The sequence below is a fragment of the Mesoplodon densirostris genome, chromosome 3 (genome assembly GCF_025265405.1).
Source record: "Mesoplodon densirostris isolate mMesDen1 chromosome 3, mMesDen1 primary haplotype, whole genome shotgun sequence".
Taxonomy (NCBI): Eukaryota; Metazoa; Chordata; class Mammalia; order Artiodactyla; family Ziphiidae; genus Mesoplodon; species Mesoplodon densirostris.
Window position 1 is genome coordinate 164,513,532 of NC_082663.1, and position 27,625 is coordinate 164,541,156.

At 44.6% G+C, this 27,625-nt stretch overlaps 1 protein-coding gene across 1 annotated transcript in view; it reads right to left on the reverse strand.

Annotated features, from left to right (window-relative positions):
• The window catches only part of DOCK2 (dedicator of cytokinesis 2), a 412,654-nt gene that overhangs the window by 321,919 nt on the left and 63,110 nt on the right, over positions 1 to 27,625 (reverse strand). Inside the window, exon 23 of the mRNA XM_060094549.1 lies at positions 7,068 to 7,176. Coding sequence (XP_059950532.1) covers positions 7,068 to 7,176 — 109 coding nt within the window. The remainder of the gene's footprint in view (positions 1 to 7,067; positions 7,177 to 27,625) is intronic.

The window sequence follows — 27,625 nt, forward strand, 5'->3', positions numbered from 1 at the left end:
ACCTGGACAAAGTGTAACATGGACTCATCATAATTAAGACCAAAGTGAGGGAACAAAAACAGAAATGAAATCCTCGGCGAGTTGGGGAAAGCCGGGACTTCAGTGTATGCAGCAAGTTGCTGGCCTCCAAGGGCTGCATGTCATTCCAGGGCTTCAGAGTGATGCTGCAGAGTACTAATCACCAGGTGTCTACATGGACACTCACACCTAAATGCTTCAGCTCTTAGTAAGGAGGAGCTGGGCAAAGCTGGGACAAGGGCTGCTTCCGAAGGAGCCAATCTTCCCAGCCTCCCAGCCCCGGGCTGGCAGTAAAGTAAAACAAACTGAGGGGTTGTCATGCTGAGACTCAAAGGGTGTTATCACCTCGACAGGCGTATTAAACTTCCATTTGGTCCAGGGGGCCTCACAGAGAAATGGCAGGCCTGTGGTTTTCTTTTCCAAAGGGGACAGGAAGTTTGCCAAGTCTGTTGTCACAGCCAGCACTGGCCTCAGGGGGCCTGTCCACAGTCCTCACCTTCACACAGCCCTAACACACCTGAGTGGAGTGACAGCATGTGGGTTCAAGCAGGAGCTACCACCAAGCACTCCCTGGAGGCAGAAGAGCTCAGCCATAAGACCCGCTGGAGACCTCCATTCATTGCAAGTTTCTAAGGTCTGGGACTAGAAACAGCTTGGCTTTCTAGACCTGTTGGCCTCCTGCAAACTGCGCTGCTCTACTGTTGTTATTATCTTTACTCTCATTAATATTACTAATGCACATAAACTTATATTCCTGTGTTATTACTTTCATCCCATAGTGTATACCCCTATATCATATATAATATTTAGTAAAAACAAACAGATGTTTTTACATAGGTGTGTATGTGTATATATTAGGATTAAAATATATTAATCAAAATAGCAAACCATTATCGGAAACTTTATACATGCATGATCTCATTTTATTTTTACAACTGCTCTATGAATAGACACTGTCATCCCACTTTACCAGTGAGGAAAATGATAGCACAGAGAGGTAAAAATAACTTGCCAGAGGCAACATAACTAATAAGCCACATACACAGCAAAGATATGTACCTGATTCTGTCCAACTGGCTTCGGACAAGTATGCTCTGCTACTGCCTACCCTGCTTTAGGAAAAGTTTCCATCTTGCTAAGTGCGGAGGTTTCAATACAGGAGACAAGGCTGAAGTGGGGGAGGAGGTAGATAAAGAAACATCTCCCCTTTAGGAGAATGGCTTTTGAAAGAAGGTACAGTTCTTCTGATATGCCTTCACCACATATATGAGGGTTGCAAGAATGGTCACCAGGAAAACATTCTCCAGCTCAGTCATTAGTTTATAATGTGGCACCGAGTGAATTTCCTAGATGAATCATCAATTCCAAGCCCCTCTGCCAGAAGCCAGGTGCAGGCCACAAGAAGAGAGCCAGACCCAAACCAAGGAATACTGATTTTACTGGCCCTAAGAGAAGTCACAGGAAAACACTTGAAGTGATTGCTATCCAGATGGACTTCACCAGAGCTGATAATCCTGGGCTGCTAGCACACAACAAATGTTTTAAAATAGCAACAAAAATCAAAACCACACAGTTGCACTCCCTCAAGCTCAACGGGGATTTGTCTTCTACTTGTTTCCAGGGTTCCTTATCTCCTCCCGCCCTCTCTTTTTCATTCTAACCAAGACTGCACAGTATTGGTGCCAGCAGACACAGCCTTCTGGGCCAAAAGAACACATCCTGCAATGATGCAAGGTTATACGAGAACACTAGACATCTTCCTCATTCAAGAGCTCTGACAATATTCCCATCCCATCAATTTTCAACGCTTTTATTTTAGCCAAGCAATGGACAGTCAAGGTATATGGAAACTGGACAAACACTGTTACAGGGATTCACCACAGCTGACCAGAAGCAGCAACTTCCTTATAGATGCTAAGCTGTCCCTGAGGAAAATAAATCCACTCTCCCCAGACTTTCACCCTAGTCACTGGTCTTTCAGTGAAAAGGAAGGGAACAGGGACCAACAGGTTCTGGGATATGTATGTCTCTGTGCTTTCTGTAACCCAACAGTGTGCTGGTCCCTGAGTCTTGGCATGAGGCAGGAGAATTCAGTGTTTAAAATGGCTGGCTGAAGAGGCCAAGTTCAACTCTAGGTGGGTCCCTTTTATGTGAGTGTCCTTGGGGAAGTTAACTCTCTATGCTCCAGTTTCCTCATCAGGAGAATGAAGGGAATAAAGTCACCTACTTTATAGGGTCGATGTGACGATTAAATGAAAAATATGAGCTATCAGTGGGACTGCAGCACCTCACTGGAACAAAATTTCATCCTACCCTCCATAAATCCAACATTCCCAAGTACTGCCCTTAAGTATGGGGTAGGTGGTTAAGAAGGGGACAGTAAAGAATCATTTAACAACTTGAGATGAAACTCCAGCTCTTGCTGTTAAATATGAGTCTCACCTCTGCTACCTCTGGGGGCAGCCTGTAGGCCACTTCTCAAGAATGAACCACCTTCTTCCCTTACTTCGGACATCTGGATGTTTTACAAAAATTAACAATGAAAAGAGAGGAAAGAAAGAGGCCTCCTTAATTAGCCTAACTTCATAACTACAGACCAGACATCTGCCTACCTGTACTGTTGTTTATGTTGCTTATTGCTTAGCCACCTAGCATTTTGCCTGAAGACTCGGCTCTTCAATGAAACCATACTTTGCCTGGTGGTGATTAGGAACTCAAACTCTGGGCTTACACAGCCTGGATTCAAGTCCCAGCCCTGCCACTTCTCAGCTGTGGTTAAGTTACTCAATCTCTCTAAGCCTCCACTTCCTCATCTGTAAAGTAGAGATAAGAAGAGTATTTGCCTAATAAGGTGGTTGTTATAAAAATCAAATAAGCTAACAGTATATGTAAAGGTTTTAGCTCAGCATGTGACACATAATAAGTGCTAAAACATAAAATAGTGCAAACTAGTATTCATTCTTTCATTCACTCAGACAAAAGATATTCAAGTACCCACTATGTGACAGCCACTGTTTCAGATACTGGAGACATAAAAGACAGAGCCCCCTGCACTCCTGGACACTCTAGTGGCTATATTAGCAATCATGTGTGGCGATCATAGTGGTCAAGGGAGCATATCATACAATTATGAGTTGCTTATTTATTTCCACTCATACCACCAACTTGGAGAATTATAAAGAATCATGACCTAAAGGAGACTGGGTCTAAAGGGTCTGCACAACGTCACCTAATGGCTATTACTCACATTCGAGCTACATCCAATTCACAACTGTCTGGTGTTGACTGTCTCATTCTGCCATCAGCTTTATCAACAATATTCACAGGGCTGGCACACATGAGGACTTCTGAGCATACGGTCCATTCTTGAAAACACGTGGAAACCCCTGGCCATACCCATTCTTTGTGGCTTAGAGAAGAATATTAACTTTGGAGTTAGAAGAGCTGGGTGGATTGAAATCCTAGCTCCACCACTATGAATAGGTATAATTTAGGATGAATTATTTAACCCTATGAGCCTTCTGTGGACACTGAAGACAGCGATTCCTTACAGACCTTTGGTAGGACTAAAAACACTGCAGGTGAAAGCTCAGCTGCATGCCTGACACACGGTAAGGACTCAATCAGTGGAACATGTTTTTAATGCTCCCTCTACCCTCTTTGGATAGCTAGTTTTAAATTCTCCATAGTTTGTGTGAGCTACTGCCATGCCAGCTCTGAGCAATAAGGAAAACCACAGAAAGCAATTCACAAAAGCCAGATGAGACTCAGATATTGAGAAATAACTTGCTTGGGCCCAAAAACTCACAATGGGCAAAGCTGAGATTGAACCAGATAGGCTTTACTCTGAACTGAGGCAGGCATGAATTAGGGTTTCCACCTAAGCCACTACCCAGCTGGAAGTAGAAAGTTTGGACTAGAATGTCAATCACTGGCATTCTTACTCCGTGCTCTCACCCAAAACTTATGGCAGACATTACTAATAGATCACAGCAATCTTTCCTACTGTACCCCATGCGGGCTCAGAATCAAGACTACAGTCATGTTGGACTATTTCACTGGTGAAACTTTCCCTTCCTTTTTTATTTTTCATAGAGTCAGTTCTTGTGAGTTTATCCTCCTTGAAATTTATATCTGTTTCTTGATCTAATAGAATAACTGGATGACCTAACACTGTTCGGCTTCATGTGACAGGGTTAGAAACACAAATATTCCCTTCCAGATTCCACTCTAGGAAAATGCCCTCAAGACTTCTGTTTTACGATGAGGTAAAGGAGGCAGAGATATAAATGACTAAAAATTATTTAAATGGAACTATGTAACAGGCTTTACACACCATGCTTTACATGCATTACTTTATTTAATCCTCTCAATAATCCTCTAAATTAGACTTCCCATTTTATAAAAGGATAAACGAGGCCCAGGAAACTGAAGTGATTTGCCCAGTGTTACCTGCCCAAGAGTGCATGCCCCATTTCCCACCCAGATCTCTCTGGCTTGAAATCCAAAGCTCCTTCTCCTGTAGCAAATGTCAAAGTCTGCAGAAGATCTCTTGTGTGGGGTTTGCTAACATCAAATGGCCTTGACTCCTTTCCCCTCATCGGCCCATTCCTGGCACCCTAAACAGCATTCAGTTTTTTTCAAATGGTATTGCTCTCTGTATTTGAATATGACTTTACATTCTTCTTTGACAACTTTTCAACAACCACAGGAAGAGATGGAAAGCATCACTGATTTTCTGTAACTCCTAGAAGCTAAATTTGACCCTTAAAGTAAATTTAAAAAGAGACAAAGTCCCTTTCCATGACTTCAGGGTAGAAATCCATAAGGAGAAACCAGCATAACCTGGAAAACAAGACATTTCTAACACAGTTACCCAGACAATAAGAACCTGGGTTCTTACTGACTCATGCCAAAGCCATAATAATCCTATCAGCTCTCTGCATTTGCATAGCATTTTATAGTTGGCTCTTTTGCAGACAATGTTCATCTGATCCAAACAGTGAAGTTTTATAGATGAGGAAACAGAGACACTGAGAAGTTAAATCCAGGGTAAAATCATATTGCTGACCAAGAAGAACATTCTGTTGACCCAGGTCTCCTCAGGACCAGAAATTCTCCTGGCTCATCTTTTTGCTTCCTTGCTTCCTTCTTTTTTTCCTCCTTTCTTTCCCTACCTTCTTGTTCCCTCTGCCCTTTATTCCTTCCCCCCAAATACCTGTAGTTCATCACAGGGAAAGAGGTGCTGAAATCGGAAAGGGTGGCTCTAGGATGGCTTATTCCCTTGTCTTTCTCAAGGTCACGCGGTCTCTCTCCTGGCACCTCTGCTTCTCTGGGGCATCTACTCCGTTTTCCTCCCCACCAACCAGCTTCCTCTGTTTGTGCATCGTTTCTGCTCCCTCACACTTCAGCTTCCTTGGAGCCTATTTCAGACCTGATACAATGCCACAGCCTCTCATTGCAACCGGGCATCCTCAGCTCTCGCCCGATATCCTAACACTCATTGCGTGGCCTCTCACTGGAAATCAGCTGCTTCCACTGTGATATCAGTGTGAAGAGGTGTGGAAATCACTCTGCCTCCAGGGTGATTAGGCTCTGGCTCTTGTCATATTTCTTCATGCTGCCCCCTGCTCCCGTTCTTCCCTTTGCTTTGAAATGATGAGGGTTTGAGGAATAGAGGGAAGACTTTTAAAAAAAAAAAAGACTAGCAAGAGGGAAGAGAAGGTGAAAACTATAAGACTGCAGTCCCAACTCATTTCAGAGAAAACCACCATATCCCCAGTAGGTGCTAAATAAAGAACAGTGTAATGTAGCAGCTCAGAGCATGGTTTTAGAGCCAGGCAGAAAGAGATCCGGATCCCAGCTACACCCTTTAGTGCATAGGAGCCTTTCAAGTTCCGTATCTGTAAAACGGAGATCTTAACACCTACTCCGAGGGTTATTCATTCAACAGATATTTATCAAGCATCAACTATGTATTAGGACTGTTCTAGGTGCTGAGGATACAACGAATGAACAAGACAAAGCTCCCCTCTAAGGAAGCCATTAGCAGAGTGATTCCCAAACTTTCCTTCATACTAAAATCAAGTTGGGAGATTTTTAGACTCCCTTTTCCCTAGTCACAGTCCATACTAATTAAATTAGAATGTTTGCTGGTGGTAGTCAGTCATCAGCATTTATTCAAGATCCTCAAGGGATTTTAATATGCAAAGTTTGGAATCCATCACGTTAGCAGCAAACACTCCCCAGACAGACCTCTGCCTTTGCCTCCTCACCTGCATTCTGGCTGAACTAGTACCTCATTCATTCTAACTAGAGGCTGGGCAACCCCAGGCATAGCTAGCTAGTGAGTATTTAAATTAGCAATTAAAAAGAAAACTCTGATCAAAAGAAGAGGAGGTACTCTGCATTAACTCACTGGTTTAAATCAATGTGTTTGGGTTTTCTTCCTCCTAACTCATGAGGCAGCCCTTCCCGAACACTTGTGAATAAATGCTGTGAAAGTCAGGAAGTCTCCCTGAAACAGCCTCTGCACTCAGCCTCTTGGCTGCTAAACTCATTCTCAAACATAGGGTTAGACCTCAAGGTTTCTCCAAGATTTACAGAGTTTGTAGATCATGGACCACTAAATTAGAGGACCCATTTTCTCCAAAGTATCTCTTGTTTATTGAGGACAGTCTCACCCCAAAAGGGGAGCTCAGTTTATGATGTGGAGAATAAAAAGTGGACGACTTAAGAGACTGCCAACTTAACTACTCTCATCACTAGAAGTGGATCGGGTTTGACCTACTTCCTTCCAGGGAGCAAAAGCTTCCGAGTTATTTAAGAAGAGGCACCACTACCTTCATGGGAAACGAAAAATAAATATGCCATCTCCTGCTCCGAGGAGCCCTTGGTGTTCACGATCCTTACACTACAGGGCCAGCCCAGGCCTTCAATTAACACACGGCTGCATATTCAAGCAAAAGTAGACATTATCTCACTATGCTGTTATCTATCAGATGACCAAGGGAAAAGAGATTTTTTTTTCTTTTGTAGTGTAAACCAACCTGCAAAAGGATGGTTGTTTTATATTGACTTTTCATCAAGTTGTTGATGGATTCAAAGAGCCGTCTCATGGATTCTTCAAACTCCATCTGTTCCTTGCCTTCGTAAAGCCTGAAAGAAGACACATCTGAGTCATTTCTCAGGCCAACAGGCAATACCTTTGAAAGCATGTGCCAGCCACAAACTTCATTTGAAATTGAGAAGAGACAGGGGTGGAGATAGGGACTTAAGGGGAGGGGGGTTGTCGCTGCTTGCATAAGCCACTCAGGGGAAACCCAGGTCCACACCCAGAACAGTTACCATCCAGCTGACTTGGTATAATAAACCGCCCCCTCCTGCCTTTTTTTTTTTTTCCCCCTTGCAGTATGCGGGCCTCTCACTGTTGTGGCCTCTCCCGTTGCGGAGCACAGGCTCCAGATGCGCAGGCCCAGCAGCCATGGCTCACGGGCCCAGCCGCTCCGCAGCACGTGGGATCCTCCCAGACCGGGGCACGAACCTGTGTCCCCTGCACCGGCAGGCGGACTCCAAACCACTGCGCCACCAGGGAAGCCCCCTCCTGCCTTTTTTTTAAACCCTGAAGGACCTCAAAGGAATGAAACTCATCCAAGCTGAGGGGACCTTAATAATTTCATCCTTCTGCAAGAATCAGAGGGAGACTGTGGTCATCAGATTTTCAAAGTATCTTGCAAGCATCAAGGAGAAATATTTTCAAATACGCTTCCCCTTAGGCACTGCCCGCTTGTCGGATGAATACAGTTGTGTCTGTTCCACATCAGGGGCCGTCATTTTCCCTGCCCTCTTATTTCAGGAGTGTACTTGATAATTAATTTAAAACTTTTTTGCCTCTGATTATAAAGGCCCTACATTGATATTGTAAAAAAAAAAATGCATTACTTATGAAGTGAGACTCCTCATTAATCCTACCATAAAATTAGCAACCGTTAAGGATGGATATCCTTGCAGAGATTTTCAAGGCCTGTCTAATATATATATATACATGTGACTTTTTATAGAAACCATCCCCTTGCATAAAATCAGTCTCCAGGCCCCTGAGTCTCAGTGCCCTCGTGGCCCAGCCTTGGAGTGTCGTTCAGCCCAAGGCCTCTCCAAACAAGCTTTTATTGCCAACGGGTGAAAAATCTGCAGCCTAATCTGTGGCATCCTGGGTGAAACACAGAGAAGGGCACTTCTGTCTCCCATTCAGATAAAGAGGGTCTCCTGTCACAGCCCTACACAGCCAGACACCACTGAGCTGCCAGCTGCCGTGAAGGTGCTCTCCGCAGATAAAACGCCGACACACTTAAGGGGTTTATTTGCTCCATCAATCACCGGTCGAGCGGTCCATCACGGCCACCTCAGCGCTGTCTCCACTCAATCCCCCACCCATGCTCTCACCCCTCTTTTCTTTCGGCTTCTCTCCTACCTCCTTTCTCTGTCTTTAAGTGTGTGTCTCTCTGTTTTTCTTCTTCTGAGTATCAGCCACTGTGTCTGTCTGTCTGTCTCTAAGTGTACCTCTGCCTTTCTCTCTTTGACTTCATCTCCTCTTTCTTCTGTCTCAGTCACTCTCTGTGTCTCCTTCTCTTCTTTTTTCCTAAGTAGCCCCTTCCTAAAGCCTCCTGAAGTAAGAAGCTTAAGGGGAAGTCAATGCCGGATGTTTCAATCCATTACAGGGATCCGGAAATTGCTGCTGACTTTCTGGGTATCTACTTCAAGGTCACGGAGACAAGGCTGTGAGAGGAGCCAGGAGTCCTAAGGCTTCTCTCCTTCTCTGTCCCCGCCCGTCCCACTCCTCCTTCTCCTCTTCCCTTCTCCCCTCTCCTACACCACTCAGTCCTGAACACAGAGATGTTCTGCCATAGACGATGTGTTTGGGAGTCAGCCTGGGTTCCAATCTCCACTCTGCCCAGTACTAATTGAAGACCTTATAAATAACAGCAAACATCACAGAGTATCACTCTGCCCCAGGCACTGTCTGTATTATTAAATCACATACCCTCATCACCACACCATGGTAAGGGGCCCCATCTCTATCCCCATTTTACAGATTGGTGACTTCAGCAACATGCCCAAGGACTCCGCACTGGTAAGTGTTGGAGCCAGAATGCAAACCTGGCCGTTGGCTCCTGAGCCCGCCCTCTCACTCATCTCGTAGACCACTGTGCTCAATGCTCTACTACCTCTCTTAATTCCTGTAAGCCTCAGTTTCTCACTTGCAAATGCAGGCTGTAACAGCACTGTGTCCAGGGATTGTGAGGAGCCCAGCTCACACGTGACAGTGCTTGGCACAAGCTGGGCCCTGGTAAATGCTAGCCATTGTCTTGTTGTTGTTAATTGTTGGAGTATTATACAGATAAAGACATAAAAAACTCTCAACAGGTTGAGACTTGCCCAAATCCCATCAAAGTGGGAAAGATGAGAGCAGGTCTGGCAGGGAGGAAGGGAGGGTCTGAATTCAAAGTGGTGATTCTTTCCCTGTGAGACGGTGCTGTGAGCTTTTCTTTGTGCCCAAAGCTAAGCTAATGGACGGTCCATCCCCCAAGGCTTTTGCCTTGAAACGCCTTGCTCTTTCCTCTAGCCACAGCCACCTGAAAACATCTAACAAGCGACATCGTAATCCCTGTTCCTGATCTATGGTGTCTCCCTCCCACATTTAACAGCCAGACGTGGCTGCCCATGGTAAGCTCATCATTATTTACATCATTATTTACCGTGTATGGACTTTCTCTGTAAGGCATACTTATTTGTGTATTTGTGGCCTTATGTGTGTGTGGCTTGGGGGGTGGGCGGAGGGGATCCCACCAGGTCCTCTTCTTGGGAACCACTGGTACTGCCAACAAAAATGGTCTCCAGCAGCTTTCTCCTGCTGGTGACCCTACCCCACCCCCACCCCCAGCCCACCTCCCATAACTGAATAGTCCCATGGCAGCTCCCTCCTGGAATTCATCATTCTTAACAGAGAAACACAGAAATGGGCTTTGCTGGGAGTCATCTTAAGGCAGTGCTCCAGGAGGAAAGTTCATGAACTCCCGCTGAAGAGATCTTTGAGGCTACCCTAGTTCCTGACATCCCTGTGTCTGGTTGTTTAACTCTTCTTGGATTTTATAAGCTGCACAAATATCCCTCCAATAGACTCCCTTTTTTTTTTTGCTTAGACTAGCCCTGGTTGGATTCGTTGAAAACGCCTGTCCAGTCAGAACTCTGCAGGGTGAGACGGGCTTCTTCCTGCAGCTCCCTGGGGTTCTAAACCAAGAGCTGCTGGGAACGCCAGTGAGCACTGGGTCCGTGCTTCCTATTGTACAGATGAAGAGACTGAGGGCCTGAGTGTGGAGGTGACTCGGCTTCATTACCATCTTTTAAAGGTTATTTGACTGAGGTGGGAAGGAAAAGAGACTTTTAGGCGGTAAAATCAAGTCGAGGCTTTCCACTCAAATTTAAACTTAGGAAACTGAATTTAATTTCTGCCAGCAAGACATGTGATTTGCTCTAGGTCACAGACTGCACCAGTGGCACAGCTAGACCCAGAACTCAGCATTCTTCTCCTTCTATGCTCTGAGACCCTAACAGCGCAGCACAGGTGACACAGATCTTATGAGGCCAAGACTGGGGTACCTGCCTCCCTGGGAATCCAAGCTGTTCCCTGCTATTCACGTCACAAGCTAAGTACCTTAACACCATACTCTAGTCAAGGGAAGGAAATACATTCTATACCTGCTGAAGTTTTATAGAGGGGAAAAACAATTCTGTTGGGGAAATGGCTTGCATTTTACAGTTGACTACAACATTAAGCAAAATCGTTGCAGTCTTATCGGGGGGGGGGGTGGTGGTGGTTGTGTGTGTGTGTGCGCGCGCATGCGTGTGTGTGTGTGTCTGTGTGTGTCTGTGTGTGTGTGTTTTAATTTTTAAGCCTGGGCTTTTATTTGCTGGGAATGGGAAGAACAGTTGAAGAAAATGACTACAGTTGGGAAGAAGAAAGGAAGCAAAAAACTATTTAGTGTAAAGAGCTTTGCTGTCTAGCTAGACTCCTCCATAGACTGGCTGTTTGGCCTCAGACAAATTACATCTCCGAATCTTACTTTCCTTGTTGATAAAACAGAGATGTAATGCTCATTCGAAGGGTTATTTTAAGGTGAAAAAAAACGAGATAATGTATCTCAAGTGCTTAGTACTATAGCTGGCACTTAATAAGTGTTAAGTAAATATCAGTAATTCTTGTTGTTGATTCCTAAGCACAGAAGTGATCATACTGGCAAACTCTCTGATGTGAGTGTACGTAAATAAAAGGAATATTTCTTAGAAGGAGTGATTAAGGGAAAAAAATACATAAAGCCTTTAGATTATGTGGAAGAAGTAAACTGATGGTGGCGGGGGGGTGGGATGAGGGGGGCACTCAGCACCATGGGACCTCCCCTGAGAAGCATAAGGAGAAAAGAAAAATAATGTCTTGTCTATCTGCAAGGCTTTAAAATGTGGCCTTGAAGTCAAGGGCACAGCTGATGTAGTTCCAAGGTCCTTCTTTAACACTTGTTCTCTGTATATAGCTTCAGGAGGGAAACATTTTTTCTGGCTTCAGAGCACCTAGAAACCAGCTGATTCTGCCAGGGGACGAATTATTGAAGGGCTCAAAGGCCCTAACCACATGAAAAACTGGGACAACCTGCGAGGCGCTGTTCTGGGGCGTGCAAGTCCAACCACGGCAGGCACTCAGCTCCCAGGGCTAGGATAAATACAGCAATGCTCAGCTGGCATGTGATTCATTAAGGAGACACTGTGCATAGCTGAGCACTCACTAACTGCAAATGGGGCCCCACATGGAGTGTACAATGCCTTGCACCACCTTCTCTGTGCAGGTACATAAAGCCTCAGCCGAAAACAGAGACGCCAACCTCAGGCCAGCAGCCCAGGGAAGCAGAATCGAACCAAGGCAACCTCAGGCTGCAGAAAGCCAGGAGGAAGATTCACCTTAGAATCCAGGGTGGAGTGTTTCCTGAGTACCGGCCTCTTTACATTTCTATACCTCATACCTCGGCAACTTCCAGCTCCCCTGAGCCACTTTCCCAGGCATCCTCCTGATTTCCTACCCACCTCTTGGAGGCAACACAGACATTTAAGTAAGACTGTGTCGCTTCCAAACCCTGCTGTGACACTTGTCAGTTGGGTGATCTTGGCTCAATTTCTTCATCTCTAGAAGGCTCAGTTTCATCACTAGTAAAATGGTACTAGCCCCACACAGTTGTCCTGTAAAGCAATTAGCACAGTGCCTGGTGCAAAGTTAACACTCAATAAATATTAGCTATTGTTATATAGTACCACTGTTTTCTTCTGGATCCACTCCTTTTTGCTTTCTAAAGTCTTAAGAGGAAGAAATCAGCCACTTCATTTATTGAGCACCCACTGTGTACCAGGCACTGCAGTGGAGGTAAATAGGAGTAAGACTCAGTCCCTATCCCAAGAAGTCATGAGGCAAACCGATAGGTAAATTATATATTGCCGTGTGGCGAGAAAAGCTGAACAATAAAAGTTTAATATTATTGTTGAGTGATTCCTAAGGTTCAGGCACTGTGCTCAGTTCCTCACATGGATTAGCTCATTTGATAGAGGCTCTTATTATCTACGTCTTACATATGAGAAAAGAAAAACAATTAAAGAGGCATGAACAAGGGGAATGGAAGCTGAGGGGAGGGAGCAGGGGCGCCGCTGACGCTGACCACAGTGAGCCACCTACCTGAAGGCCCCTCTCAGCCCTCAGCACCTTGCCCCCCTCCCATGCCACCACCTCAGCCTGTCCCCCACCTCCCCGCTTCCTCCCAGAAGTCCTGGAGAGGCCCCCAGGATTAGACCTGGGCCTGGCTTGCCTCTGTCTCCCTTACCTGGTTACGTCTTTTGCCTAAATTTGCTCTTGGCAAGACACACACCTGACTCATTTCACAAGTGCCTGGGAGCAAGACCAGATTCACGGGAAGCTTTTAAAAATGAAAACTCTATTTTAAATGTCTCCACGATCTTACACGGAACTGAGCAAAATTACTTAAATAATGAGATCTCACCACACCACTTTGTTACCTTGCCATACAAGTCAAGATACTTTGGTGCGTCCAGTGATGCCAGGACATGAGGAATACTGTAGAAGGGAGGCCACTCACCCAGTGAATGTCCTTAGATGAATGATATGCACTGCACACAGCATTTAATGCAGACTGTCACAATGACTGAGGCTTCCCTTAGAATACTAAGTCTTCCCCTAGAATACTTCATTCTTTATCATCACCACTTACTTGCCTGTCTTCTCCACTGGAGTACAAGCTCCATGCAGGCAGAGATCAAGCCTATTTTTTCACAATATCCCCACATCTAGCAAGAGGCATGGAACATCAAAAGTGAGTTTTAAGCAAACGCATCAACAAATGATAAATTATTAAATGAATCAACTTCAGCACCTTCAACGTGGATGTACAGAAATGTCTTAGGAATCCACAGAACTCTAGCTAATTCTAACGGTACGTAAACAACATCGTGAGGATGGTATTAATAGTCATCTTCAGCTCTTCCACCTTTATGTTTTATCATAACTTTTACCACTAAGATGACTAATACTGTTAACAGCTGCTACTTGTTAAGCATTCACTATGCACCAGGCACTATGCTAACTGCACAAGTTCACCCAGCTAGTAAATGGCAGAGTCAGGATTTGAGCCGAAGAGTGTCTGGCTGCAAATTTCACTCCTTCAGCCACTAAACAATACTGCTTCCTGGAACAGAGCAAAGTAAGAGCAGATCACTGGGACTGGAACAAGTCAGGTGGATAGGAAAGCATCATTTGCCCCTGGGATGATACTCTGCAACTGTGTAGGGAAGTGAGATGGCTAGCTCTCACCTTTTTTTGTTCAGGCTCTAAATCCACGGTTACTTGGCTGGTATTCCTACCCCTGAGCCAATAATTCGCTCTATTACAGGAGGTGTAAAGTAGTGACTTTACAAAGAGAACCATGAAGCCATTCGTGGTTTCAGAAGAGTAATTACTCTGGAAAATTCACAGCAGTCTAAGACCAGAACCTACCTACCTCTCTATTACCTCTCTGTCTCTGTCTCTCTGTGTGTCTCTCTGTGTCTCTTTCTATCTCGTCTCTGTCTCTTTGTCTCTCTCTCTCCACATCCCTACCATTTGGGATAAAGAATAACTGTGGCCAAACCAGGAGCTGAGTCTGTCTGAAGATCATCCTTGCATTTATCGATCCTGCTTACAGAAAGAAACCCTTCAGTGCACTCAGGAGGCACATTTAAATCAAAGCAATAGGGCTGGAAAGGGATGATGAAAGAGAGGGTCCCCTCTCTGGTTCCGCGTGCTCATCGTCACCATCGCCACCCCCTCTCCCACCACCAAGGTCTATGGACCTGAAATGAAATCAGAAATTGCAGATTAAGACATGGAATTTTGGTGCAATGAGCCTGGAGTGAGCTGCCCAGCTCAACGGTGGCCAGTGAAAATTTCATTTGAAGGATAACAAAGTTGAAATGTAAGGAGTTATTCTCAGAAGAGAAAGAGTAAAGTTGTACCCTATTAGAAAGGAACCATATAAGGAAGGGCTAGGATAACTACAAAGTTGCCAGTGTGAATTGGCAAGCAGCTCTGGTGGCCAGAGAGTATTTCATGAAGACTTGATTGAATTGAATGCTACCAGCAGTCCACAGGGAGGGCTCAGACCAGTTCCTGGTGCCAATCCTTTTGTAATTGACAAAATTATTTCTACTTGAGCTGCTACTTCTCCAGAATCTGACATTTGAGGTGGGATTGCCCCTTAGGGCTAACTGCAAAGAAGTTTCACTAAACAGTCTTCTTCCTGTAAATCACCCCAGAGAAGAAAGATTTGTAGATGAGAGAGGAAAAAAAGGCAAACTCAACGTGTGGGTATCCTGTCTTGAAAAATGTCTAGAATGAATGCATAAAAATTAATGCAAGCACTGAAGAAAAACTGCCTCAGGTAGAAGTGTAAACAGCTTAAATAAAAAAAATAGAAGTTAACAATATGGAAGAAATGAAAGAAAAACAATCCACCTAAAACATTCACTTTACTTTTAAAATACGGCAACCCTGTAAAATAAATTAATAGTAAGTAGGTAATGAAATGCAGGCAAAAGCTAAGTTACGAATAGAGTGTGATGTGTGCCCTGTGCCATCCTTCATTCTACTGAGAGGAGCTGCGACCTTTATGTAATTTGTCAGGAAGAACTAAGTTGCCTAAGTCTGCACTTAGGTAAATTTCTCCGTTAGCATGAAAAATGGTATTCAGGGTCTTTTCCCTTAATATAATTAGAAATTGAGTGTTCCCAAAACAATGTTCCTAAGGATAGAAACACACACACATACATACACACACACACACACACACACACACACACACACTTCCACGGTTTCAACACATATAGAGAAAAATACAGATTACATCATCTACTTGAAAAAGAAGCTAATACTCAGCAAAGTCCTTCCAGCTCTTTCTCCTCTGGCCAAGTTGGTCTAAAAAGTTTAGGTACTAAAAAGAAACTAGGTCTTGACTGCTTCTCTTACCATTTCTTCCTTTAGTTTTTTAATGACCTGGGAGGTGTCCTTGATATCTTTTTTTTAAATTTTATTGAAGTGTAGTTGATTTACAATATTGTCTTAGTTTCAGGTGTACGGCATAATGATTCAGTATTTTTGCAGATTATACTCCATTAAAGGTTATTACAAGACAATGGGTATAATTCTCTGTGCTATACAGTATATCCTTGCTTCTTATCTATTTTATATACAGTAGCTGTACCTGTTAATCTTATACCCCTAATTTGTCCCTCCCCCCGCTTCCCTCTCCCCTTTGGTAACCACAAGTTCGTTTTCTATATCTGTAAGTCTGCTCCTGTTTTGCAAATACATTCATTTCTATTATTTTTTAGATTCTACATGTAAGTGATAACATATAGTATTTGTCTTTCTCTTACTTATTTTACTAAGCATAATATTCTCTACATCATAACAGAAAAAAATTAAGTTGCAGAATAATTACACACATGTGCACACACATACACGCACATACACACTTTGTAAAATCTGTACATTAAATTGATCATTTTATTACCTCTTAGAAAAGGGATTGTGTCAACAGTCCCCTTATACACTTTTATATTATATTCTGATTTTATAAGAAGTAAATATTGCCTTTAATTTTAAAAAGATCTTTCTACTCTTTTTTGGGGGGTGGGGGTGGGGAGTGAATGTTTCTTGGCCTCCAGTTCCTTTCTACAACAATCCTTTTCCCCAGGGTCTTTCCTGAACTCTCTCATTCTCATCGTGGGAACTAGAGCTGGAGCCAAGAGGTCTAGCTCAAGGCCATACAACTGGAGGCAGTTTTCCCTCTACAATCATTGAATCAGATGCTGACTTCTCACCTACTTCCTGGTTCTTGGCATGGACTGCAACTAGAGAAACACTTCCCTAAGAAATGTCAAGTTAGTATTACTCTAAACGGTGGTCATGCCAAAACCATCTAAACTTTGCCCTTTCAGTCTGTGGTTTCCCAAGAAGTATAAGTAACCCCGGGCTACATGATCTTGTTCCATTGCGAGCCTTGACATTTGGTGTGTAGAATTATTAACACTTTCTTTACTAACGGTGCTGGTTTGAAAATGCATGTGCAGTAAAACTCTTTGTTTTGAAATCTGGGAATACATGAGGAAGTGTCAAGTCCAAACACGGTAAGGTTTGCATTACTGGAATCGTCAGTTGAGTGGTAGGATGGCTGAGGGCTAGAGACGTTGCCAGGAGAGGGCAGTGTGGCAGAAAGACCAGTGGTCTGTGTCCCCAGACTGAATTCTAGAACAGGTGTCAGCACCATTGTGTGTTGTCACCTTTAGGAGGCACATCACTCTGGGCACTGGGTCCCTCAGCTCTAAGTAGACCACATTATCACTGAGGGAAACCTCCAGGATTCCTAATTGGCTTCTATTGTCAAAGAGTCAGGATGGGGGGCTTCCCTGGTGGCACAGTGGTTGAGAGTACACCTGCCGATGCAGGGGACACGGGTTTGTGCCCCGGTCTGGGAGGATCCCACATGCCGCGGAGCGGCTGGGCCCGTGAGCCATGGCCGCTGAGCCTGCGCGTCCGGAGCCTGTGCTCCGCAACGGGAGAGGCTGCAACAGTGAGAGGCCCGCGTACCGCAAAAAAAAAAAGAGTCAGGATGGGGTATGACAATCATCCAAGGCCAAGCCTGCTCACACTGTAGAGTTCCCCAACATGACATGGCCTCCTAGCTGCCCAAGCCAGAGCCTGGGGTAAGTAGGGGTGGATCTTGAAGAGCCTGAGGGTCATTCAGTCATCAAGCCCCATTAATTCCACCTCCCCAAACCATTTTTTTCCAGCTTTACTGAGATATAATTGACATAGGATACTGTGTAAGTTTAAGGTGTACAACGTGATAATGTGATACAAGTATATGTTGCAGAAGCATTGCCACAATAAGGTTGGTTAACACATCCATCACCTCACAAAATTACAATTGTGTATGTGCGTGTGTGTGTGTGTTGAGAACGTCTAAGATATACTCCGTTAGCAGCTTTCCAGTACACGATACAGTATTGTTAACTACAGTCACCAAAGCCATTTACTATCCTTCATCCTCAACGGCACCATCTTTATCCAGGTCTCCATCACCTCTCACCTGTGGAGGTTTCTGAACCACCTCCTTTCCTTCACTCTGACTTCCTTTCAATCCATTTTCTACACATTGGTCAGAGGGACCAATTTAAAAACACAAATGTGATCATACCATTCACTTGTTCACAATCCCTGTTTTTTTTTTTTTTTTTTTTTACTGTATAGCACAGGGAACTATATTCAATATCTTGTAATAAACTATAACAGAAAAGAACTGGAAAAGAATACAGAGATATACATTATATATATATATGTATAACTGAATCACTTTGCTATACACCTGAAATCAACACAATATTGTAAATCAACTACACTTAAAAAAAAAAAAAAAGAGGGCTTCCCTGGTGGCGCAGTGGTTGAGGGTCCACCTGCCGATGCAGGGGACGCGGGTTCGTGCCCCGGTCCAGGAGGATCCCACGTGCCGCGGAGCAGCTGCGCCTGTGGGCCATGGCTGCTGGGCCTGCGTGTCCGGGGCCTGTGCTCCGCAACGGGAGAGGCCACGGCAGTGAGGGGCCTGCGTACCGCCAAAAAAAAAAAAAAAAAAAAAAGAGTCAGTATAGCTCCCAGTTTCCCTCAGGATATTGTCTAAATGCCATGGCCTGACCTTCAAGGATCATCAAGATCTGTCTCTCCCTGTCCCTCCAGGCAATCTACTGCTGCTCTAATCCCTCCATCACTGAATTCCAGTCACTTCTGCCTTTCCACAGCTCAACTGAGTCAAGTTCTCTACTGTCTCGGGGACCTCCCTCCAGCTTTCTTTTCACCAGTTACACCCTCCTCCTCTTTACCTGCCAACTCCTACTCATCACTCAGGTCACAGATGGCACTTCCTCCAGGACACCTCCTTGACTTCATGATGAGATATGATCTCCTTGTTACATGCTCTCAAGGCATCTCACACACACATCTCTCTTAATTTCATATGCGCCCACATGACTACCTGCTTAATGACTCCCTTCCCACCTAGACTAAAAATCCCATGACTAGGCTTGAGTCTCTCCAATTCACTGTCGTATTTCCAGTGCTTAGCAGAGTGGTCTAGTGGCTACTCAATAAATATTTGTCGGGTAAACACTTGATTGCTAATGCAAACCAAAACCTTGACCACTAGACAAATACTTCAACGACACTTTTAGAAACTTTCATTATCAAGTCAAGGGCTTAAAAAGAAGGACCAAGTTTTAGGGCTCAGTGTGCCTGGGACAGGTATACAATGTGTTGATGCTTAATGTAAGGAAGAATAAATGCTGAGTTACAGGCCTTTTAGAAGCTGTATGCTCAGAGGGAAATTAGATTTCCAGGCCTGGGATGACCGGTGAATTAGTTAAAACGCACACATTCCTCCTGCCCCATGGATACCTCCAAAATGGAAAATGGCACAGTTCCAGGTTCAGAGAAGCAGGACATGCAGTGTGTGTAGCGGACCAAAGCTCCCAGGCAGGGCCCTCAACAGGCTCTCTACTGGTTTCTGGGGTTTGGGAGAGGCCACCTTCTAACATGTATTACAATGGAGGAGGCACCGGATTATCACATTAAATCATATCAGAAGAGGAAATGTTGATCACAGAAGAGGGGTCCTGATCCAAAAAGGTGAGCTTTAAAACCCAGGGCTGCATTTCAGTCACCAGGCTTTAATGACCCAGTTGTGCATACCTGGTTTAAAACCAAACACAGAGAGCAAGCCATGAGGGACGAGGGAAGGGAAAACTAAAAACTAATGGACTCTCTGAAGTCTAGGAGAAGGACACTTCTACTTGGCTTGAGCAGTTGTGTTTAAGGTTTCCATTAGATAATTACTTCAACTAATAAATATTTGTTGATCACCTACTACGCACCAATCATTGTGCTATCAAGGAATTTATAAGGAGAAACAAAAATCAACCCCCAAATATGTAAAATGGCGGCTATGGTATGTATTTGGGTGTCAATTTTTGTTTCTCTTTCCAAATTCCTTGAGAGCACAATAATTGATGTATAATAGGTGATCAACAAATATTTATTTGTGATACATACTTGAAAGACAAAATACATGGGCAATGAGAATTTAAAGAGATTGGACCTAGCCAGAAAATACACGGATAGGTTCCCTGAGGGAGTGATGCTTGAGGTGACCCAGGAAAGGAGAATAAGAAAGAACTAGGAGAAAAGGAGAAGAAAGGGCATTCCATCCACAGGTCAGCAAGCACACAGGCCCTGCAGCAGAAGGGAGCCGAGTGGGTCAGAGGGACTGAATGAAGGCCCCTGAGTCTGGAGTGGAGAGAATCTGGGTAAGCCGGGTGAAAAGAGGCTGGCGGGCAGCCAGGACCGGACCCTCGCAGGTCACGTGAAGTTTTGCCTTCATCCTAAGAGCAATGAGAAGAAATTAGAGGATTTTAAGAAGGTGAGCACCTCAGTCAGACCTGAAGTGTGGAAAGATCATTCTGGCTGCAGTGAAGTTTAAAGACGTCCACTTCTGACACTGTGGTAGACACAGTGCCCTAGAAAACCTCTCAATAAAAATGACTCCCAGGGCTTCCCTGGTGGCACAGTGGTTAAGAATCCACCTGCCAATGCAGGGCACACGGGTTTGAGCCCTGGTCCGGGAAGATCCCACATGCCACGGAGCAACTAAGTGCATGCGCCATGACTACTGAGCCTGCACTCTAGAGCCCGTGAGCCACAACTACTGGGGCCTGCAAGCCACAACTCCTGAAGCCCGTGTGCCACAACTACTGAAGTTAACTGCTTGGGAAGAGAAAGAATGAGATCAATCCTGGGGCCTGCATATTGGAGACCCTTGCAGTAAGCTGATACCCCAAATTGTTATACCTTCCTATAAAGGAGGGTGAGAAATAAATCTACTGCATGAAGGAAAACTTGGTGCTGGGTGAAGAAGGTAAACACATCTCCACTGAGACTTCTTAACCACAAGCCAGTCCTCACCTGGATTTTGTTTGTTTGTGGTTTTGTTTGTTTTTGTTTTCTCCAAATTCATGTACCTCACTTGGATCGACAAAGAGAAATTTTAACTTAAAGAGGTCCCTGGTTGTTAGTGATCCCCAGGTGAACAATGGAAAGAAATTCTGATTTTCTCTGGAAGAAAATAAAGAACTTTAATTCAAGACTAAAAATACACAAGAACTGATAAAGTTGAAAGGGAAATAAGCTTTAAAAAATAATAAGTGTAGGGCTTCCCTCCCTGGTGGTGCAGTGGTTGAGAGTCCGCCTGCCGATGCAGGGGACACGGGTTCGTGCCCCGGTCTGGGAAGATCCCACATGCCACGGAGCGGCTGGCCCCATGAGCCATGGCCGCTGAGCCTGTGCGTCCGGAGCCTGTGCTCAGCAACGGGAGAGGCCACGACAGTGAGAGGCCCGAGTACCGCAAAAATAAATAAATAAACAAATAAATAAATAAGTGTAAAGTGAACATAAAATGAATATAATAATACCTATACCTTGCAGGGTTGTCGTATTAAGTGAGGTAGTGCACAAAGTGATACAGGGCCATGCAAAGAGGAGAGGCTTTTATAAATGGTACCTCAGAGTAAGTTCTATATCACGTGTTGTCCCCTCTACTTGGAATTCCCGATCCTCTTTTCTTCCACGGCCAGGCTTCTTAAATATCGTTCAATGTTTAGTTTAAAAGATCACCTCCTCTGAGAAGAATGACTCACCCTCCCGAGGTGGAGTCTGTCATTCAAACCCGTCTGCCCCCGGGGGAACCCTTTGTAAGCCTCCACTGAATCATATCACTGATCACTGCTTATCCCAGGCATGCTGGCATTTGACTGCTGGCATGCGTGTCTTTCTTGCCCACTAAACTGCCACGGCTTGAGGAATTCTGACATTAATTTCAGAGTTCTCAGCACTTAACAAAGTCCCTAGCACATTAACAGGTGCTCAATAATAGTTTATCACTATTTCCATATGCAAAGGGGAAAGAAGACTGTTTAAAAGTGCACGTATATGCACAATTTCATGTTATAATAAGGATGACTTACTTAAAGATTTACAAAGTGCTTTCACATGTTTGTAAGAAACAGGTGGTTACCTCCCCCTCTGCCCTGTAGCAACTCATAAAATAGATAATAACTTAGAGAAAAGTAACTGTTTGACTATATCCCTTTGATGCGTTTCCTCTTCCATCCTGATCTGATGCCAAGTTAATGTTATCATAAAATAATTCCATTAAGTGCAATTGTGCAGTTTACTGAGCCATTACTGTCATCAAAAAGTGAAATTACATTCAAAGCCTAAAACAGAGGTTGACACAGGAATAAATGTCATTAACATGGCAAACAAATTACATGCAGGAGAAACAGAAACAGCAATATGACCAGAATTCCAACCCATCCTCAGCATAAACAGAGGATCTCATTTTAATATTTATTCATACATGAACAGTGAAAACAAATCACACTGGCAAGTACCTTCGAGTTACATTCATATTTGTTCAAAAAGGCCGAGGCTTATGTATTCACTCTGACTGCAGGCTACCCTGGGCATGCCTGAGCTTTATGCAGACAACCTTGCTGCCTAAGATATTCATGACCTGCAGGATAAACTAGTATATAATATTTACATAAGAAGAAATTGAACTGGTGGAAAGATGAGGTGGAGGCCAGGGGAGGGAGGGCAGGACAGGTAGAATAAAGCAAGACGCAAAATAAAAAGGCAAAAGCGAGCATCAGAGAGCATCAAGTCATCTGATGCTGAAGGCAATTAGAGAAAGGGCAATGATGTCTGGCCCTGGGTGACCAGAGCCAGATTGGGGGTGTCTGCTGGAGGTGAGAACCATGGTCCTTGGAGCCTGTGCTAATTCAGTGGCAGCCCCAGTGCAGGCAAATGGCACTGTGCATGCCATGGCCAGCCTGCCCAGGTCCCAGGAGCAGGAGGACTCCTGGAGATGCGCTGCTCCCATGAGGATACTGAGGGCATTCCTCTCTCCCTGACCAGTGACTTGTTTCCAAGGGGTGTGAGCTCACCTGGACCGGCCCCATGTCAGCTTTTCTTGGTTCATTTCTTGCGAGGATATGAGGACAAAGTCACTGCTGCCGGGACAGCCTCGCCATGCTGGTGAGGACGCCCTTCCTGGCAACTCCTGCTCCAAGTCATCATGCTCTTCACTGAAGTCCTACTGTGCTTAGGGATGGATGGCAGCACCTAAACCCACACAGCCTCGCACCTCTCAGCAGCCCCAGCAGCGCCCAGCAAGTGGACCCTTCCAGCTGGAGTTGCTCCCTCTCAGGACAGCCCCTCCTCTCGGCCAGCCAGGCTTCCCACTTGCACAGCCTGGAAAAAGTGCCAGTTCTCAAATCTGCTTAATCAGGTGAGGTAGAATGCAAAGATTGCTCTACTGAGTCTTAGCTGTGTGACCTTTGAGCTTGAATCGAAGCCTCAGCCTCCTCATTTGTGAAAGGGGGATAGAAGTGCTGTCCCACTGCTTACTGCAGGAGTGCCTACTGTGTGCTGGGTGCTGTCCTCAGCGCTTGGAATGCAGCACAAAATAGTCAAAGACTCCTGTCCTCGTGGAGCTGACATTCTAGCAGGGAGAGTGCTAAAATGTCATAACTTATTATTGTATGTTAACATGTGATTAGTTCCATGGGGAGGAAAAATGACAGAAAGCAGGGTGAACGGGAGGGCAATCAGAAGTGCCAGGGGCCAGGCCCAGGCTGCTCTCTGGGAAAGGCTGGATGCTGCCTTATGCCCCCTTCCAGCCCCTCCTCCCCCACTCACGCACTCAGGCACCCACCACACCCTGGTCGGCTTGTTCCTCACCACATACAGGGAGGGCGAGACCAACCCCTTAGGGTCTTTTGAAATACAAAGAAAAATGTGTGATCAGGAGCATGACTCCTGTGCTGGGCTCTTGGGCCCACTTCAGTCTGTCTGTCTCAAATCTAGGTATTTTTGCTTCAATTTTATTTTATTTTTAAGAAAACAAAACAAAAATCTGCACTAATTTACCTGGTTTCATAGGAAAACTTTTTTTTAACTTTTTACATTTTTTGGTGTCCGTTTGTATAGAATAATTTGCTACATTTGTAAAATGTAAGAGGTATATAGAATATATGTATATTTCTAACGTAAAAAACATAATTTTTTTCTTCTCAAGATTTTTTCTTAAGAGGAGAGAAAGATATTTTTTCAGGAAAAACAGACTTTAAAATAAAAGAAGGGGAGAATAAAATCTACTTCTCCCCTTTCCCCAACCTCTGTCTACCCCTCTTTCCCAGGAACAAATCAAAAGGTGGATCGTCTTGTAAGGAACATAAACTTTTAGTCCAGGATGATGTCTTTTTCTCAATGCAGTGAGCTGTAGATTCTCTAGTTTGAGTCCTGCGCGTGGGAAGCGGGGCACTGAGGTAACATGGAGAGGAGCTGCGGGGGGCGCGCGGCAGGGTAATGAATTTGTTTTCTTTAGTGAAGGAGGAATACAATCAAGCGTTTTGTATTCAGAATGTTGTGCAATATTTTGGAATGGAACATTGGTGTGTTTAGTTTAAAATTTAGATTTAGTTTAAAAACAAAACAAAAAGATTGATCAAATCTGTACAGTTTATATTGTTCCAGATTTTTTTAAGTTTGTATTAAAAGCATGATATATAATAACAAAAAAACAAACCAAAAAAAGAAGTGCCAGGGGCAGGGGTTGCCACTGTACATAAGGGAATGAAGGAGAAGTTTGAATAAAGCTGTAAAAGAGGCGAGTGGGTAAGCAAGCAGTTGTCTGGGAAGGGGCGCAAAGGCCCTGCACCGGGAATTTGAGTCACAGCAAGGAGGCCTGTGAGGCTGGCACAGAGTGAGAGAGGAGTAGGAGGAGGTGAAGTCAGGAGATGAGGGTCTCCACCGCACTTTTGTGAAGGCTGATGGAGATAATGAGTGAAATGCACTGAGCAGGACATCCTAACCGTGGGCACTCGCTATGTGACAGGCACTGTGCCACATGCCTGATGTCCATTAGCTCAGTGAGTCTGCACGACCACCCTGCAAGGCTTGTTCCATACTTGCCTGTTTTACACACAAGGAAACTGAGCTTTGGGCAGATTATTTAATCTGCCCAAGGTCATAAACCTTCGTAACTGGTAGTGATAGGATTCAAAGGCAGAATTCAAACCCAAGTAGCCTCGCTCCAGAGACAGTGCCTTTACCCCCTGAGCTGACTGACTCACAAGCAAAAGATGTGGATGAGTGTGGCCAAGGAGAAGCGTGTGATGGCAGAGCAGCCCCAGGAGAGGGATAACATGGAGAAGGAGGGGAAGCAAGAGCTAAGCAGGACTGTAACAAGAGCAGAAGGCATGAGGCCAAAGAAAAGACAGGCAGAGCAAGCAGGGAACAGAGGGAGAGCTGGGTACACAGCTGCTTGGGCCACAGGGGCCTGACCACACACACACAGGGGAAGTGGGAGCCACAGACAAAAGCAGGGCCCATGCAGTGGGCCAGCAGCAGACCCAGGTGAATTCATGGAGCCATAAAAATTCCCTACATTGAGGTCCTCTAAATGCAGACACCTGGTAAAGGTGTCCTGTCCTCCTAAAAAATAGAGAGCAAGAAATGTTTTGTATAGCATGAACAGTAAGCCAGATTGTGAGCATCAATCAAGACACTAAAACTTTCTCTTTCTAATCTGAGTTTTTGAAACAAGTACCCTTTCTGTCTCTCCTAGGTGAAAACATGATAACAGCTAACAGATTTATTTTGCTCACAGAAAAAATATCAGACACTACATGGAAGCTTTGTACCTGTAACCTCATTTCACCATCAAAACACTAAAAGCTGGTTTATCCTCATTCATGGGTGGGGAACCTGAGGCTCAGAGAGGTTAGGTCACTCACTAAGCCAGGTGCTGACAGGGACAGGAAGTGTCCAGTGTGAGCACTGACCATCACTGAGCCAACACTGCCCAGTACAGTGTGAACATAACCATGCCCCACACTGTCCCCTATACTCCAGCCTACGGCAGCACCAAGATTTACAAGGAACACAGACAAGCAGGAGCAAACGCTATTATTGCAGGACAGAGCTCTGGATCGTCTCTCATTCGGGAAGTCATCCTGACAGAAGCTCTGCAGTCTCATTACTATGTGCCTGGCCAGCAGGCAGGGGAGCTCTTCCTGGACTGTCTACCACGTGCATCAGGGAAGCATGGACTACCACAGACTCTGAGTAATTCCACAGGCTCAGAAACCTTGGGGACCAGATCAGCTGGTTGTCTGAGGTTCAGGAAGGGGGGTTTATAAAGAAACTCAATGCCTAGAACATAATCACTTCGGCTCCTTCTGAATGTTCCTCACTATGCTGTATACCTCCCAGGGGCTCAGTCAATCTAGAAAAGCCCAGTGGATATGGGTCATAGTTATGGCCACTCAGCATCTTTTGGACTCACTTCCGACAAATTAGAATTCCCCATATTTTGAAGCCTGCCTCCCTAGGACAGAAGCTCAAACCTGCTCTGCCAGCTGCCATTGCAACTATGGTACAGGTATGTGCCCAGAGACACCTGTACAGACTTTGACTCAGGAGCTACTGACATAAGAAGAGGGGACAGGAAAATCATTTTCTCTGGCTATGTGACAAAAATGAATGATTCTTACAAAAATTCCAATCCCGTACAAAATAAATGCACAGAAATCTCTTGAATTTCTATACAAAAATGACGAAAAATCTGAAAGAGAAATTAAGGAAACACTCCCACTTACCACTGTAACAAAAAGAATAAAATACCTAGGAATAAACCAACCTAAGGAGACAAAAGACCTGTATGCAGAAAATTATAAGACCCTGATGAAAGAAATTAAAGATGATACAAACAGATGGAGAGATATACCATGTTCTTGGATTGAAAGAATCAACATTGTGAAAATGACTATACTACCCAAAGCAATCTACAGATTCAATGCAATCGCTATCAAACAACCAATGGGGCTTCCCTGGTGGCACAGTGGTTGAGAGTCCGCCTGCCGATGCAGAGGACACGGGTTCGTGCCCCGGTCCGGGAAGATCCCACATGCCGCGGAGCGTCTTGGCCCGTGAGTCATGGACGCTGAGCCTGTGCATCCAGAGCCTGTGCTCTGCAACGGGAGAGGCCACAACAGTGAGAGGCCTGCATACCGCCAAAAACAAACAAACAAACAAAAAACCCACAACCAATGGCATTTTTCACAGAACTAGAACAAAAAATTTCACAATTTGTATGGAAACACAAAAGACCTTGAATAGCCAAAGCAATCTTGAAAAAGAAAAACAGAGCTGGAAGAATCAGGCTCCTTGGCTTCAAACTACACTACAAAGCTACAGTAACCAAGACAGCATGGTACTGGCACAAAAACAGCAATACAGAATCAATGGAACAGGATAGAAAGCCCAGAGATAAACCCACGCACATATGGTCACCTTATCTTTGATAAAGCAAGAGTATACAGTGGAGAAAAGACAGCCTCTTCAATAAGTGGTGCTGGGAAAACTGGACAGCTACTTGGAAAAGAATGAAATTAGAACACTCCCTAACACCATACACCAAAATAAACTCAAAATGGATTAAAGACCTAAATGTAAGGCCAGACACTAGCAAACTCTTAGAGGAAAACATAGGCAGAACACTCTATGACATAAATCACAGCAAGATCCTTTTTGACCCACATCCTAGAGAAATGGAAATAAAAACAAAAATAAACAAATGGGACCTAATGAAACTTAAAAGCTCTTGCACAGCAAAGGAAACCATAAACAAGACGAAAAGACAACCCTCAGAATGGGAGAAAATATTTGTAAATGAGGCAACTGACAAAGGATTAATCTTCAAAATTTACAAGCAGCTCATGCAGCTCAATATCAAAAAATCAAACAACCCAATCCCAAAATGGGCAGAAGACCTAAACAGACATTTCTCCAAAGAAG